This window comes from Pyrus communis, chromosome 3, assembly GCF_963583255.1.
Source record: "Pyrus communis chromosome 3, drPyrComm1.1, whole genome shotgun sequence".
In the NCBI taxonomy this organism is placed as follows: Eukaryota; Viridiplantae; Streptophyta; class Magnoliopsida; order Rosales; family Rosaceae; genus Pyrus; species Pyrus communis.
The window spans coordinates 27737974-27753612 of NC_084805.1; the positions used below are offsets into that span (position 1 = coordinate 27737974).

The window sequence follows — 15639 nt, forward strand, 5'->3', positions numbered from 1 at the left end:
ATTACTCTTTTCAAAAATACCCAAATCAAATTTCATCCAAATGATATTATTTCGATAGTTGACCATCATTAGAAAGAAGTAGTCAAGAAGAACAAGAGAAACATCGCAGCGGAGGGAGAGGAAGGGCTGTGGATGAGATCATGAAAAGCATGGCTACTATTTTTTTTAGAGTTTTAACTCAAGGGTAGCCTTGAACTTTCACACAGACTTTCGGTTAAGATTTATGAGAATTGAAAATTGTTGGCTAAGAAGAAGGGAAATTTTAACGAAAAGCTTCCGGTACAGTTCATTTTAATAAAAAATTATATTTTTACATTAAAAAGTCAATCATAATACTATTCATTTTACCCTTTATTTTGTCTTTATCGTTAAAATTCAAAATTTTCAAATTTTTTCCATTAGTTTTCCTTAAGAATAGATTATATTGGTGGAAAAAAGTGGCTATTTATCTAAATATCTCAGGGGATAATTATAATTTGAATCGAATCTGTCGGCAGAGTGAAGCGCACAGCATGGCATTGACAATGGTTGAGATCCCAGAGCAAAAGCTTTACGACGGAAATCGATTCCCGGCGGTTATATCTCCGACTCCGACTCCAGCAGCAGCTGCTACTCCTGGTCTCACAGAAACCATCCAACCGAACAAACAGTATATACAGGATCAGCTCCGAAAATCCGGGGCCGTACTCTTCAGGGGGTTTCCTGTAAATACAGCCTCAGACTTCAACGACGCCGTGGAGGCCTTCGGCTACGAGGAGAATCCTTATGTTGGAACTGCTCCTCGGACCAAGATCGTGGGTCGGGTTTTTACCGCCAACGAGGCCCCACCCGATGTCAAAATTCCGTTTCACCACGAAATGGCTCTGGTAAGTGGCAACTATATAGTGCATTTCAATACTTTTCTATTGCTAACCAGGGAGCGAAGAGTCCTAAATTATTAAAATAATTTAAGGATGGGAGAGCTTCGAACCGGAATAATAGTTGGAAACTCAAAACCCTATTCACTAGGATATTGAATCACATATAAGATATGTATAATGTTCTTTCAAGTTGCGGAACGTGTCGTTTTCATTTGTTTTCCTTGTGTGATGCTTATGACGCGTCGTTCAGTATCCAGAGTACCCATCCAAACTGTTATTCTTTTGTGAAGTAGAGCCTGTAAGTGGGGGTGAAACTCCCATTGTTCTAAGCCACATTGTGTACGAGAGGATGAAAAACAAACACCCGCAATTTGTTCAAAAATTGGAGGACCATGGATTGATATATACCAAGATTATAGGTCAAGACGACGACCCTTCTTCTGCGATAGGCCGTGGCTGGAAGACCACATTTGCGACCGAAGATAAGAACATGGTTGGACAAAGGTATTTATTTGTACTACTACATAGTGAAAAATGACTATGAAAAGACGGTTACATAACGATAGGACTACATATTGGCAGGGTTTCTAAGGAGGGGTTTAGGTTGGAATGGTTGGAGGATGGAGGAGTGAAAACAATCAAGGGACCGATCCTGGGCATCAAATGTGACAGCAGCACAGGGCAGCGCAAGACTTGGTTTAACAGCATCGTGATAGCATATACAGAGTGGAAAGGAGATGCAAGAAATGACCCTGAGAAGGTTGTCACATTCGGGGATGGCAGCCCGTTGGCAGCAGATATCATCTACGACTGTCAGAAAATTCTTGAAGTTGAAAGTGTGGCCATCCCTTGGCGCAAAGGTGATGTTTTGCTGCTGGATAATTTGGCCGTTCTTCACTCCCGGAATCCATGTGCTACACCTCGCAGAGTCCTTGCCGCCCTCTGCAAGTAGACTAGCTAACCAGCTGTATCAAACAACTTATCATATGTGTCTTCGTATGTATCTGTATTATAGTATGTCATGCTTACAAAATTTGTGAAATAAAAAGCAAGAGTTGAGTTGTTGTGTTAGAACTTGGACTTGTTTGGTTGCCAAGAAAAAGACAGAAGTAAGAAGAATCCTATATGCTTGCTTTGTGTATCTTTCTTTTCTGCCCCATTTAACCTTTTTTCTGGTGGTGTAAGATAATCCCACAAGTTGAACCCCTCATTCCTCTTTTAATTGCAAATCGTTTTTCTATCAAAGTTTGATTTGTATGAGAGATTTATTTCAAATAAGGGTAATATGGAAGTATGAGGACATGAATGGAATTTCCAAAAAAGGGGTTGTCTTCTCCAAGGTAACTAGGGTTGCTATTTACGGAAATGGATCATCTCCGATGCTTTCCATCAAGTTCATCAAGGTTACAAATTCAGGTCTTTGAAATTTGATTCGATAGCTACAAATAAAAACTTATTTTAAAAGTTATAATAACTTTAGCCGTTAAATCAAATTTTAAAAATCTAAATTTATGACTTTGATGAACTTGATAGAAGGGATCCGGGAAGAATCCTTTCCACTGTTTACATAATATTTTATCTGATAACTTGGGAGAATATGAAGAATTAATCCAAAAAAGATTGCAAACGAAGCCAAGAGAGAAATTTAAAGTACATCAGAGAAAGCAAATAAGCTTGCAATCAATTAAAATTGCATGGCATGTATAATTAGTATATTCAATGTCTGATCAAGACTAACAAACATGTTCAAAGAACCGGGGCGAGGAAAGGGGGAGAGTGGTAGAATAGCATTTGATTTGGTTTCAGAAGAGAGAGAGAGAGATAGAAACAGAGACGAAGAAAGAGAAAATTCAAACGAGTTGGATACAAATTTGACATTCGCAAGGACACTCTCTCTCTCCCCCTTCTATTTGGTTGTCTACAACTCTCTAATCTCCCTCTGTAAACTGAAAATCAGTTTGGAGAAAGAGGAATCCGTACCAGTTTGAGATGATTCTGGACGACAGGAGCAATTTGACAGAAATCCGGAAAAAACTACGAAAAAACACACGGAGGAGATTGGTCAGTGTAGGAGAAGAAAGTGAGTTAGTGTCCCTTTTTTGTATGCGTTGCGGGGGAGGAGTGATCTGTTGCTCACTTTAAACGTGCGGTATGAATAAAACACAAACATTAATAACTGAGAAATTAGAATTATGGAGGAGGAATAAAACTCAATTAACCACAACAGAAATTGTGTTACCGACTTTGTCAAAGGACCAGTTCTTGTTGGTTTTTTTGCCAATTTCATCTTCTCCCCGAGGCTCCCGCAAAACAATTCAATTTGTTCTCTTCATATTCTTTTATTTTGTGTTTTATTCACATCTCCTCCCGCAAAACTGCTTCATATCCCACGTTTGCTTTTATTTTCATGCACGTCTGCTCTCATTACACGGTTCAAGCCTTCAACTGCAGAATAACAATTTTAACTGTAAACATATTAGGTTTCTTTTTTATTTTTTACTCAATTACTGAAAGCAGTTTGAAAACTGCAGCGGAAGCAAAATTGAGAAAGTAAACGAAATAATTTAAACTGAAACGATAAAGAAGAACTTACAAACCAAAATGTATGGACGATTTCTTGCCGCTAGATTTCCAAGGAAGCAAAATCTTCAGCTGATGCAAAACCTATGTCGTTTGGCTGGTTTTAATGAAAATGTCCTTGAATAAAATAAATAAATAAATAAAAAACTGAAGTGGAGCGGTTGTATTGAGGAAAACATGGGAGCAGTTGTGTGTGTAGAGAGACGAAGAGAGAGAAGAAGGGGGTCGTGCGTTTTTATCTTCTCTTTTCTTTTTCTTTTTCTTTTTCTTTTTTTCTAATTTTTAATTATCTTTTTGTTTAACATATTTTTCTTTTTCGTTTTGACAAAAGTATTCATGCTATTTTGTTTCTATTATTTTCAGCTAGTTGTGAATTTTTTTATTTGAGGGGCTTTATAGTTCAATTTTTTTTTTTTTTTTTTGTAAAGTTTTGAGACACTAAACTCTTATTCTGACTTTCTAATATTAAAGATTAAAGATATCATTAGTATAAATGTGAGTACTTTTTTAAAAAAAAATACTTTAAATGTTGTTTGATGGAAGCACATGGAAATGATTTTTTATTACTTAACAACACTTTTAACTTTTTTTTATTATCAAACAATGTCAAAAATAATTTGTCTTAATGATCTAACAATGCTTTTAGTTATTTCCAAACATGTCCAGTTAATTATCGGTAAGTGAATGTGAACCCGAGTGTTAAAGAGCAAATACACTCTTTCGACCACAATTAAACCGTAGCTTTTAAAAATCATTATTAAAATTAGATAGTAAAAACAGAAGTGTCGATAACACCACTCTTATTACAAAAAATGTAAAATAAAAAAAACTCATAATCCGACAAGAAAGAAAAGAACTATGAAATTTAAAAATTAAAAAAAAAAATCTTTTGATATAGGCGTCTCAGTTTTAAATTTTCTCAATCAAACATGATTTGATTAAACTTTTTTTTTGTCATAATTTTGGTGCTATATGCATATTATATTGTAACAAATTTCCTATAATCTAGCCTTTTTGTGACATCCCACATCGCTCAGAGGAGTGATCCTTATATGTATATTCATATCCCTACCTAGCACGAGGCCTTTTGGGAGCTCACTGGATTCGGGTTCCATCGGAACTCCGAAGTTAAGCGAAAAGGGGGCTAGAGCAATCCCATGATGGGTGACCCATTGGGAAGTTGCTCGTGAGTTCCCAAAAACAAAATCGTGAGGGAATGGTAAGCCCAAAGCGGACAATATCGTGCTACGGTGGTGGAGCGGGGGGGGGGAAGTGATCCGCCCCGGGCCAGGATGTGACAATTGGTATCAGAGCCTAACCCTGGCCGTGGTGTGCCGACGAGGACTTCGGGCCCCTAAGGGGGGTGGATTGTGTCATCCCACATCGTTCAGGGGAGTGATCTTTATATGTATATTTCTATCCCTACCTAGCACGAGGCCTTTTGGGAGCTCACTAGCTTCGGGTTCGATCGGAACTCCGAAGTTAAGCGAGAAGGGGGTTAGAGCAATCACATGATGGTGACCTACAGGGAAGTTGCTCGTGAGTTCCCAAAAACAAACCGTGAGGGAATGGTAAGCCCAAAACGGACAATATCGTGCTACGGTGGTGGAGCGGGCTCGGGAAGTGATCCATCCCGGCCGGGATGTGACACTTTTGATTACTCTCCTCCGTTAGAGATAATTGTAAAAAAAAAATGTTGGTTAGATTCAATTTATTTTCAAAATAATGCTACAATTTAGAAATAATTATCTACGATTTAAGATATTTTCTTTCCAAAATAGTTTAAAATATTTTTAAATCCCCCAAAATCAAACGTACCGAAATAAAATTTTCTTTTAGTACATTAGGGGAAAATAAGATTGAGAATAATATAAACGTACCAATACACAATGTGTACAAAATAAAACGTACCAAAATAAAAATAATGTACCAATATTAATAATATGTGTCAAATCAAACGTATCAAGATTGCAAATAAACGTACCAATTAATGATTTTTGTAAATTCAAACATACATGCAGATAATATATACATATTATACCTAATAATAATTTGTCAACAACTATACTTAAAAAAACAATAAAAAAATATAATTTCACAAAAAAATTTGAAAAATTTATACGGAACTTTTATGTTGATCACCAACTATTTGAAAAAGAAAAAAAAAACCATTTGAAAAAAGAAATAATATTAAATGTTTGCCTAACCAAAAAAAAATAAAAAATTTGATCGAAAAAACATATTTGAAAGAAGAGAAAATATAGTTGAAGTACTAATAACTTCACTAAATAAGAAAAAATGCATTATGCAGATAAATGAATAAATTCAAAAATTATTTTTATTTTAAAAAAATAAAAAAGACTATTGATTAAAGCACGTTAATCAAATTTTATAAAAGTACCAGATAAATAGAAAAACTATAGGAATCTAATTTCCCTAAAAAAGAAATAAAGTGAGAACGAAAAGTACATAAATTGCAACTCTCTTCTCAGCTGCTTCTTCTTCTTCAGCTCTCTCAGCGTTGGAGTCCAATTTCTCACCACAATCTTCGGCTCCATTGCCCAAATCTAGGGTTAGGGTTCTTCCAATTATGCCATTCTCCTTCTTCTTCCTATTCTTTCTCAATTTTGCCGCCGCAGCTTCCGCCTCTGTACCCCAAATCCCAAAATTCGATGCCCTATACTCCAAGCACTGCAATTCCATTGTCCCCAAATCGGACACCGATCCCTCCAAATGGTTCGTCACCAACCTCTCCATCGCCGACATTGGCTTCGGGAACGGCTACTTCTCCGGCGGCGATCAGCTTTTCGGTAACCTGAACGGCTTCAATTACCTGAGGACTCTCTCCTTTTTTGCCAACGAGGTGCGTAAAACCCTAACCGAAGGGATTTTCGAAGTCCGGGCAGTCCTGCGGCTTCGCGACTTCTACAGGGTAGGCGACGGCAACTCTACGCGCCGTAATCTGCGGTTGGTTTATCATCCGAGAAACGCGTATCGGAAGGGAATGATGAGCTTTAGGCTCAGTGGGTACTACTCAGAATCTTCAAGGAAGCTTTGTATGGTTGGAGAAGGTATGCCACAATTTTTTGGGAATCGTTTTGTTGCTGTTCTTAAGCTTAATTATCCAAAAAGTTCGAGTATTTATGATAGTTTAATCACTGGGATTTTAGAGAGTTTGGATGAGAAGAAGGATCCGAATTATTTCGAAGCTCTTAACATGTTGGCTTTATATCAGAGAACTAGCTATGAATATAAGTTAGCTGGGAAAGATAGTGAGAATGGTTGTTTGCAGGGTGGTGATGATGGCGGAGAGAATTTGAGTCTGAGAAATCCGAAGCGGGGTGTGTGTATGTTGATTGGTAATTTTCGCGAAACGTTTGAATTGGAATATGGGAGTGAATGTGGGGGTGTGAATTGTGATCCTGTTGGTGGGGATGCTGGAATTGCATCTTCCTTGGTTTATCATGTAACTCGGTGTACGGATGAGAGGAATATGCAGATGTTGTTGGGTTTTTCGAACACTAGCGGTCATAATATCAAATTTCCCTTTGATCCCAAAACAACTTTCATTGCTGAAGGGGCATGGAATGAAAAGGAGAATCGTCTTTGTGTTGTTGCGTGCCGGATATTGAATTTTACAGAGTCTTTGACTAATGCATTTGTTGGAGATTGCTCGACTAAATTGACTTTGAGATTCCCAGCAAGATTGTCTTTAAGAAATAGGTCTACTGTTGTGGGGCAAATTTGGAGCAACAAAGAAGTGAATGACTCGGGCTACTTTGGTAAAATTGGGTTTCGCAGTTTGTCGGGATATTTGATGAAACTGTTGGATTACAAATATGACTATTCTGAGAACAAGTCTGTCAGAAAAACATGTGCAGAAAAGAAGGCTGGGAGAGGCAAGGGAAAGAAATACCCTGCAGAGTTTTCATTGGACATGAAATTTGGCATGACAGTGAGAAACAGTGATGGACGCCAAGCATATGGTTATTCTTCCCCTTTATTTGTGGACGATGAGCGAACTTTTGGACGCCGGTTTTGGGATAACTTGCCACAAACAGACTCACCATTGCAGCAGAAGAAAAAACATACCCATAGCAGTCCAATGAACGTCAGCTATAGGTTGTGGTTTGTTGATTTTGATTTTCGTCATGATGTTTTCCCATCTAAAGCAGAACTATCTGCTGAAGGAATATATGATAGGGATTATGGTAACCTATGCATGATAGGATGCAGGCGCGTACCATTGAAAAATCAGACATCGATTCAAAAGGACATGTTAGACTGTGATATTAGAATTAATGTACAGTTTTCTCCGTTGGATACAAAGAATCGTGAAAATGTCAAGGGAAGTATTGAAAGCACAAGGGGAAAGTTAGACCCTCTTTTTTTTGAACCTATTCAATTTTCATCGAACTCAATGTACTACAACCAAGCTGCAGCATCCATTTCAAGAATCGACTTGGAAATCATTATGGTTCTCATTTCCAACACCCTCGCATGTGTCCTTATCGGATTGCAGCTCCTGCACGTGAAGAAGCACCCAGATGTTCTCCCATTCATCTCAATTGTGATGCTTATTGTTCTTACTCTGGGATATGTGATTCCGCTTCTGGTCAACTTTGAAGCAATGTTTGTGCCAAGCCACGGCATCATCCAGCGGGATACTTTTCTTGGCACTGGTGGATGGCTTCAAGTGAATGAAGTAATAGTCAGGATGTTAATGATGGTAGCTCTTCTTTTGCTGCTACGTCTTCTCCAACTGACGTGGTCCGCAAGACAAGGCGATGGAAACCAGAAGAGCTTGAGAGATTCTGAGAGGAAAGTACTTTATGCAACTCTACCATTGTATATAGCTGGTGGACTGATAGTTTGGTTTGTGTACACCTACCTGAAATCACACAGGCCTTTTCTAAGAGTCCGCAATCCCAGGCACCACCACAGGATGGCTTACCGAGTGTCTAGTCTCCACCATCTTGCTTACGACAACCACTCTCTCAGGGAGGACCTCAGCTCTTACGCCGGCTTTGTCCTGGATGGTTTTCTGCTCCCTCATATATTGTTCAACTTATTCTTCAATTCAAGAGAAAAGACTCTGGCCTCCGCCTTTTACTTCGGAACCACCATAATCCGTCTGCTGCCTCATGCATATGATCTTTACAGGGCTCGGACCGGTACATGGTTCCTTGAACTTCCGAATATTTATGCAAATCACAGAATGGACTTTTACTCCACTGCCTGGAACATCATCATCCCCTGCGGCGGTATGCTGTTCGCCACCATTGTTTTCCTGCAGCAGAGATTCGGCGGGCGTTGCATTCTTCCTAAAAGATTTAGAGAGAGTTCTGCTGTATATGAGAAAGTTCCTGTCATCAGCAATGAGCAACTGTGAAGGACATAAATTTACCTAAGAAATGATTTTTTTATTTTTTATTTTTATTTTTTTTATGATAGAAATATAGTCGAATTTTTTTTTTAAAATGCAATCTCTTTTATGGTGATAATTTCAAAATTTCGGTGATTGTGATGACATCTAAAGGGCATGTAGGACCATCAATTGATAATAGTACCATGTACTTTCAAAAATACCATGAATAGCTAACTTTGTCCATGAATGCGGATTAAAATTTAAAGAAACTTAAGTATAACTAATGTTTTCTCCAAGGCCATTCGCTTTCTCGACCAAAGGAGGAGAGCAACTAATATGAAATAAGTTTACCGTCGCGTGACATCACATGGATAAAAATCTTGCACAAGGCAACGAAATATTGAACAAGGGACACCATGTGGCGGTAAACCCGGTCCATGAAAGTGTTTATCAAGAATGAGACTTTTAGTTGAAATTGGGGTACTTTTCTGCGACTAAAAGCATATAAATTCTGTTCTTGAGACTTGAGAGAGAGGAATAGAAAAAGCGATAGGTGGGAAATAGCATTAAGATTGCTTTAAATAAGCTACCTAGCATAGAACAGAAGCTACGCTAGATATGAACAAATATTTACACAACCAGATCCTTAACAACTAATCACTCGAATTACTCGAATTACCCTGCTTCATTACAAAATCTCTAGCCCGAAAAAATTCGGTGACTCGCAAATTGAACACAGGAGCATCAGAAGAGGAGGAAAGATGTGCTGATTAGTGCAGATCAGCAGCTGAATTCACCAATGGAAGAATCGTGACCTGAAACATAATGCAATCCGGTTAGATACTGTATGGTTTACGGCGGTGGTCATGGACTCCGGAGAAGGAGCACACAAGCACGAGTGAAAATGGAATCGAAATACTACCTCTGAATGCATCTCATTGGAACTTTTTGCCGGTAAGAATACGAGATATCTGAAGACCCCGGCTGAAGGCTTCATTGAACAAGATCCTAGTCTGCATTGACTGAAATCCAGGTAACCATGACAGCAATGCCACAGGAGCCATAACAATCACTCCGAAAATCAAATCATACAGTCGGGCCAACGAAACAACAGTATCCCACACCACCGTAGACTGCAGAAAAGGTCTGAGTACTTGAGCTATTAAGATTATACCGTAGCCAGTAGGGATGAATGCCAAGAGACTTGAGATGAAATCAAGAAACTTTAACTTAGTGAACTCAATCAGCAACACGGCTACGAGTAATAAGGCAATTATGACAATAAGCTGAACTAGCCGGTAGTAAATGTGGTCCTTTGCTGCATATTTGTCCTGAGCATATGCTAGGACTATATAGATTCCAACAGCCACTACCATGTATATCCAAGATAGCAAGTAAACAGCTATACTTGTATTTCCGCCAGTAATGTTCAGATGATACACAACACCATACTGGAAGAAGAAGAAACGAAGATCCAGAATAATTTCCAACAGCTTTCCCCAAAGACCAGTTGTTCTCAGATGGTCTTGTTCCTCATACCACCATGTTTCCCAGCTCTGTTCAGCTTTCGTAAACACGCCCCCAGAATACCATAACCAGTTCATAAAATCATCAAAGTCATATACAGTTTTCAGCCAGTCAAATCCTGAAGGGTTGAACACGAATGGTGCCATTATCCACGACAATACGAGACACCAGCTTGAGATTGACATGGCAATGTAAACAAAAGTATCCGCAACAGAGCTATGAGCAGCATACACTATTAAAATGATCCCAAGCTCAATTGCCTTCACAAAATGGCTTCGAGAGTAGAGTCGATAGTTCTCGGCAAAGCTCTTGTGTTCGACCACAAAACCACGTCCAGTTGCTCGGTATTTTGCACCCCCATGAAGAATAGTACGGCCAAAGAAGTGGGTACGAGTTCCCATTGAGAATGTGTAGAAAGCTGAAGCAAGCTGCAACTGCATTGTTAAGAAATCCCAAACTGCTCGAAGGAAACCCTGTTCAAGAGAGTTTTCGACAATCATTGGGAGGGCAGTGAAGAGACCTAGCTGGATAATAAACTGCTGGTTCAAGACCACACCAAGCGATTTGTTGTTGCTTGTCTTGTCCTCGATGCCACTGAGAGAAAGAAAAAGGCGGCCCCACAAGAATGAATAAACAGTCAGTATCACCATCATCGTGTTAAAGTAGAACCCAACAGTTGAGTAGAAGAATGAAAGCATTCGAAAGAAGTCCAATCTATGACCCAGCCGGTACACATCTCTGCTTAAAACCTGCTCACCGTTGCCACTAGCAACCTTAGCCTCAAACATCGAGATCTGATTCAACCCGACATCCCTCCCCTTGCCCACCTGTATATATTCATGGTGAGTCACATTGCCACCTCGCAATGTACAATTGAAGCCAGCAAATATGTCCTCGCTGATATTGATCACTTTAGAAGCCTTGCTAATACCACCCCGAGGCAAGAACCAGAATTTGTCAAACACATCTGGGTGACCGTAGTGCATTCGCACCTTCAAAGGGTTTGCAAGAACGCGCTGGTTCAGGGTCACAAAACTCATCTCCTGAGCAGACATGAACCAAGCAAGAGACGACACAGAACCAGTGAAGATATTCTCACGGACACCCAAGATAGTCGGCTTCCTTATACCATAGAAGTGCTTAAATTCCTCCAACAAATTCCGCATTTTGAGTGCTTCCTCAAAATAATTGTCTTGATTCATGTCAATGGTCTGAATTGCATCACCCCTTGTGAAGATTATGGCATGGTTCTGATTTTCTGGTTTGCCTTCCCCAAGCTTCAGTGGACCAGGCAACCTAATCCGATAGATCTCAACCTCCCTTTGCATCTCCTGATCATATTTAACAAGGACAGAGTAATACTCAACCTCGTCCCTCCCCAAGTGAACCTCATCAACATAGGCAACTCGAAGGGCCTCATTGTTTTTCATAAGATATAAGATCTCCTCAGCACGGTAGTCTCCCTTCGCCTTGTGTTGCCCGTATACTTGGCAGGCAACCACGTATGTGAACTTCAACATAGCAATCCCATGTTCATTCCCCTTGAATAAATAACTGACGCTGCTACTTGTTCTTCCAAGTTTCCGAGAAGAATGATATATGCCTGACTGTATACCATCCAAACCACTACTTTGGCTTCCCAAAACATGAGAACCAACTTGCTGCGATCCATCCCTTATGTCCATCTCAGATGCAGTATCAAGAAATGCAAGCATCTTAAGGGCCCTATAGTAGTACATCATTCCTCTAACAGTGCGAGATAAAGTCTGGCCTCTGAACGATGCCCAAACACGGAGATCCCTTGCCTTCGTTTTAAAGATTTCATCGTCATTCTCCATGCCCTGTCTGTGCATCCGTTCCATAAAGTTCGTCCACTCATCTGCATAAATCTTCTGCAAATAAAAGAGGGTGGAGATGCCATCTTCATTCTCACTTCGAAGAGCTTCTTTTCCATACAACACTTCCTCATCGTAGTATGGAGTCAGCACGCTGAAAGCCATCATTTTTTCAACATAGGGAGCACGGGGCATATTCATAAAAAGAGAATTGCTAAAGAAAGCGATACGTCGCCTCGCCTCAAGATTCATTGGGACATTGTGCATTGAGTCTCTAGAAGTGAGAATTGTATGCAGTCGACGCAGATGCCTAAAGAAGACCGCATCCTCATCATCAGGAAAGTTGACTGCCTTTTCAAAAAGAAAGTCTGCATCAGCGGCTGAACTACGAGGTGCCAGGCCTTCCATCCTCAAGGTGTCCATGGTCTTCTTCACCCTCGGGAACTCACGAACAGAAAGTTCGTACAAGGCCTGCAGAACATCCACAACCTTGCTTACATCCTTCTTTTGTTGCATTAGAAGCTCAATAAGAGAAATCAACTTAGCATGAATTTGCGGAAGCAGAGACATCTTGTATGTAACCGTGACCTTCTCAGTCAGAATACATTGATCTATCTCCATGAAAAAAATTTTAACAATGGAATTTTCTTCCGTGCCATCTTTAACAACCATGTGAAGCAGAAGATACTTGATGCTGTCATAAGCTTCAATGACAGCACACCGCCGATACTCATTCTTGCATATCTTCAACCAAAGCAACTGGTCATGTTCCTCTCCCATCTCTTTTGCCTGACTCAGAGCAAGCAATAGTTCATTGCAGAGGAGGAAACATGGCCAGCGAATAACCCTAATGTTCCAACAATTAGGTGGCAGTTCCAAGAGCTCAAGTTCTCGATCACTAATGAGATCTTCCTCCCTGAAAGTTGTCATGATTTCATTCCATATCAAGGCAAACCTGGTAGCTTCAACTTGGCTGGATTCAGTTTTCTTGTAAGCTTGACCAAGTCCATAACGCAGTTTCAGTCTGTGGATGGCCTCACGGAGCTTCCTCACCGCCGTGACCTCAGGACGTAAGGACTCCTCCTCTGGCATAAGATTAAATTGCAATGCACTGGCAAAGAACTGAAATCTAAGCCTTAGCTGTTTTATATTTCGGATCTCGCCCAAATGCGAAAACAGCCCAATTGCTGCACCAATTAAGGATTGGTAAATGGCAAACCATATTTGCAAATCCATAAAGTACATCAACACAACAGGGATCCACAAAAACACAATTGCTATTCTATTCCCGCTGCCAAAAAACAAATGTATTTTGTAATCGAAATTCTTTATGTCCAAGAGAGCCTTCGTCGGGGAAACAAGAGGCTTGATCTGAAGGAAATAACTGAAAGAGAATTTCGAACCCAATACTGCAATCCAAAACAATGTATACTTGATATTACTGACAAGCCCTTCCCTCAGTCCACGACCCACGAAAATCCGCGTATGAAACCACCATGTGAACACATATAGTATACTAAAATCCAACCCCTCAAGGAAGTTTCTCACCCAAGGAACTATAAAGAAAACCAATGCCAACACCTCTGGGACAATGAAAACAAGTGCAGCCTCAAGAAAAACAACAATCCTCCGATTGGCCTCAGCGGACCACCTCCCATCTTCATTCCTTTGAGCCCAAATCTGCGCATAAAACACAGAAAACACAATAGTCCACGTCGCAGCAGCCATACCCTTCAGCACCATCCTCACCCCAAGCAACATTGTCTCCTTGGACACCAAACTATACTGAGTCCCAGCATCAAGCACGGCCTGAAGAAGGCGAAGACCGCCCCAAGTAATAAACACGGTCAGCACCTGCACCTGATCATCCCTCCGATCCAACGCCTGCCATGGATACTCTGTCTCCTTCCATGCAACAATAATAGCGGCCTGTAAAAACAAAATCAACATAACCCAGATCTTATCAAAGCTCCTAAACAGATTCCAAAACGACCTCTGCTCCACAAACCCCGTCTTCCCAACCCTCCGATCCTTCGGAGTAGTGGCGAAAAAGTTACTATCGAACTTAATCGGCCATTTGAGCTTCTTAAAACATCTCCTAGACCAAAAATACTCGTTTATATCATCATAATTTCGCCACGCCGAGTGGGGAGCGGTGCCATTTCTGCTGCTCTCCACCTCGGCTTTAATCGTCTGGTAAATTGGCATCACCACACTCTTCAGATACCCGCAGTCCCCGGAAACCGAGGGCAGAAATGGGCTACCCGTATCCGGGTCCGTATACTCATCAAGCACTTTGTTCAGTTCCATAGCCATATGATGATAAATATAACAAACACATTCGGGTACGAATCGAACGTTACCGGACTCACCCCAAATCAGCAGGAACAGCGCCACGTACAGCAGCTCGCGCCGGAGGTCGTCGCCGCCGCGGCGCCTGGCGAAGATGACGCTCGACTTCCGGCCGAGGTACGAGCACCAGGAGGTGTAGTTGTAGAGCAATTTGCGGCGGAACCGCCTGAGGACGGCGGGCTCGAGCGAGTCAACTATGTTCGGCGGAGGCTGGAGGCGCATTTGGGAGTTGGCGAGGTGGAGGACCAAATGCTCCCGCTGGTTCCGAACGTTGTCGATTTGGAAACCGAAGAATAGTCCCAGCCAGTCCATCAGGTCGTAGGACGGATACCAGGGGATGAAAGGCGGCTTACGGAGGTCCCCAACGGCGCGTAGGGCTGCGGCGGCGGCACGTACCTCGGGATAGCGGAGGGAGGGGTGGTCTGCGAGGAGGTCGTGGATGGGGATTATGTTGTAGGCCTGTTGCATCGGCGGCAGCGGCGCGCGTATCGGTCCGCGTCCGCCGCGGGCTGGCTGCGGACGCTGCCGGAGATCCATATAACCTCTTCTTTCAGATTTCACGGCGTTTGGATTTTCGGTTTCGGTTTCATTTGTTGCTTGTGGAAGTGAGAAATGAAGAGACTGGGAAGCTGCTGGGTTTTTAGAGGGGTGCTGCTGGGTGTACCAGGCGGGTTGCTGGGTTTTTTTCAGGGGTTTTAAGTAACGCACACGCAGGCTGTGCTATTCGCTGCGGATGTTTTGATTTGATTCAATCGGAAGGGCATTGATGTGACGTGGAGACACGCGCCAGAAGGCGAGTTGTGGAGGACGATGGAAATATCGGCGAAAGTAGGGGGATTGTGGGTCCGAAGTCAGCCAAACGTCCCGGGTAGGACCCGCCACTGAATATCTCCATTATCAGATATCCGAATTCGTCTCGAGAACCGAGGGAAGCACGCAACAACCCCAGCAGCAGCCACGTTCGGTGTTCTTTTAAACGATGCCGTATGGTGATTTTGAAGTTTTCAACTTTTTAGCATATAGGACGAATCCAACGGTTATATGTCACACATGCAATGGAAAATAAAATAAAAAGGGAATTTTCCTTTAATAATTCTTTTTATTTTTTCTTTAAAAA

At 41.3% G+C, this 15639-nt stretch overlaps 3 protein-coding genes and 1 non-coding gene across 4 annotated transcripts; 2 read left to right on the forward strand and 2 right to left on the reverse strand.

The window, feature by feature from the left end:
- Positions 1-498: 498 nt before the first annotated feature.
- Positions 499-2068, forward strand: LOC137730077 (clavaminate synthase-like protein At3g21360). The gene is made up of 3 exons (XM_068469143.1): positions 499-866; positions 1111-1364; positions 1443-2068. The coding sequence occupies exons 1-3, from the start codon at positions 513-515 to the stop codon at positions 1810-1812; spliced, it is 978 nt and encodes a 325-aa protein (XP_068325244.1). The 5' UTR covers positions 499-512; the 3' UTR covers positions 1813-2068.
- Positions 2069-5905: 3837 nt separating this feature from the next.
- On the forward strand, positions 5906-8866 carry LOC137729583 (uncharacterized). Its single transcript, XM_068468558.1, has one exon. The coding sequence runs from the start codon at positions 6031-6033 to the stop codon at positions 8830-8832; it is 2802 nt and encodes a 933-aa protein (XP_068324659.1). The 5' UTR covers positions 5906-6030; the 3' UTR covers positions 8833-8866.
- A 480-nt stretch (positions 8867-9346) lies between these two features.
- LOC137730112 (callose synthase 11-like) lies at positions 9347-15156 on the reverse strand. The gene is made up of 2 exons (XM_068469176.1): positions 9731-15156; positions 9347-9623 (listed from the first exon to the last, which is right to left on the reverse strand). Exon 1 carries the CDS (start codon positions 15057-15059, stop codon positions 9744-9746), a length of 5316 nt encoding a protein of 1771 aa, XP_068325277.1. The 5' UTR covers positions 15060-15156; the 3' UTR covers positions 9347-9623; positions 9731-9743.
- LOC137730386 (small nucleolar RNA J33) lies at positions 12008-12088 on the reverse strand. The gene has a single exon (XR_011068146.1). It is a non-coding gene; the product is annotated as a small nucleolar RNA J33 (small nucleolar RNA).
- Positions 15157-15639: the final 483 nt, after the last annotated feature.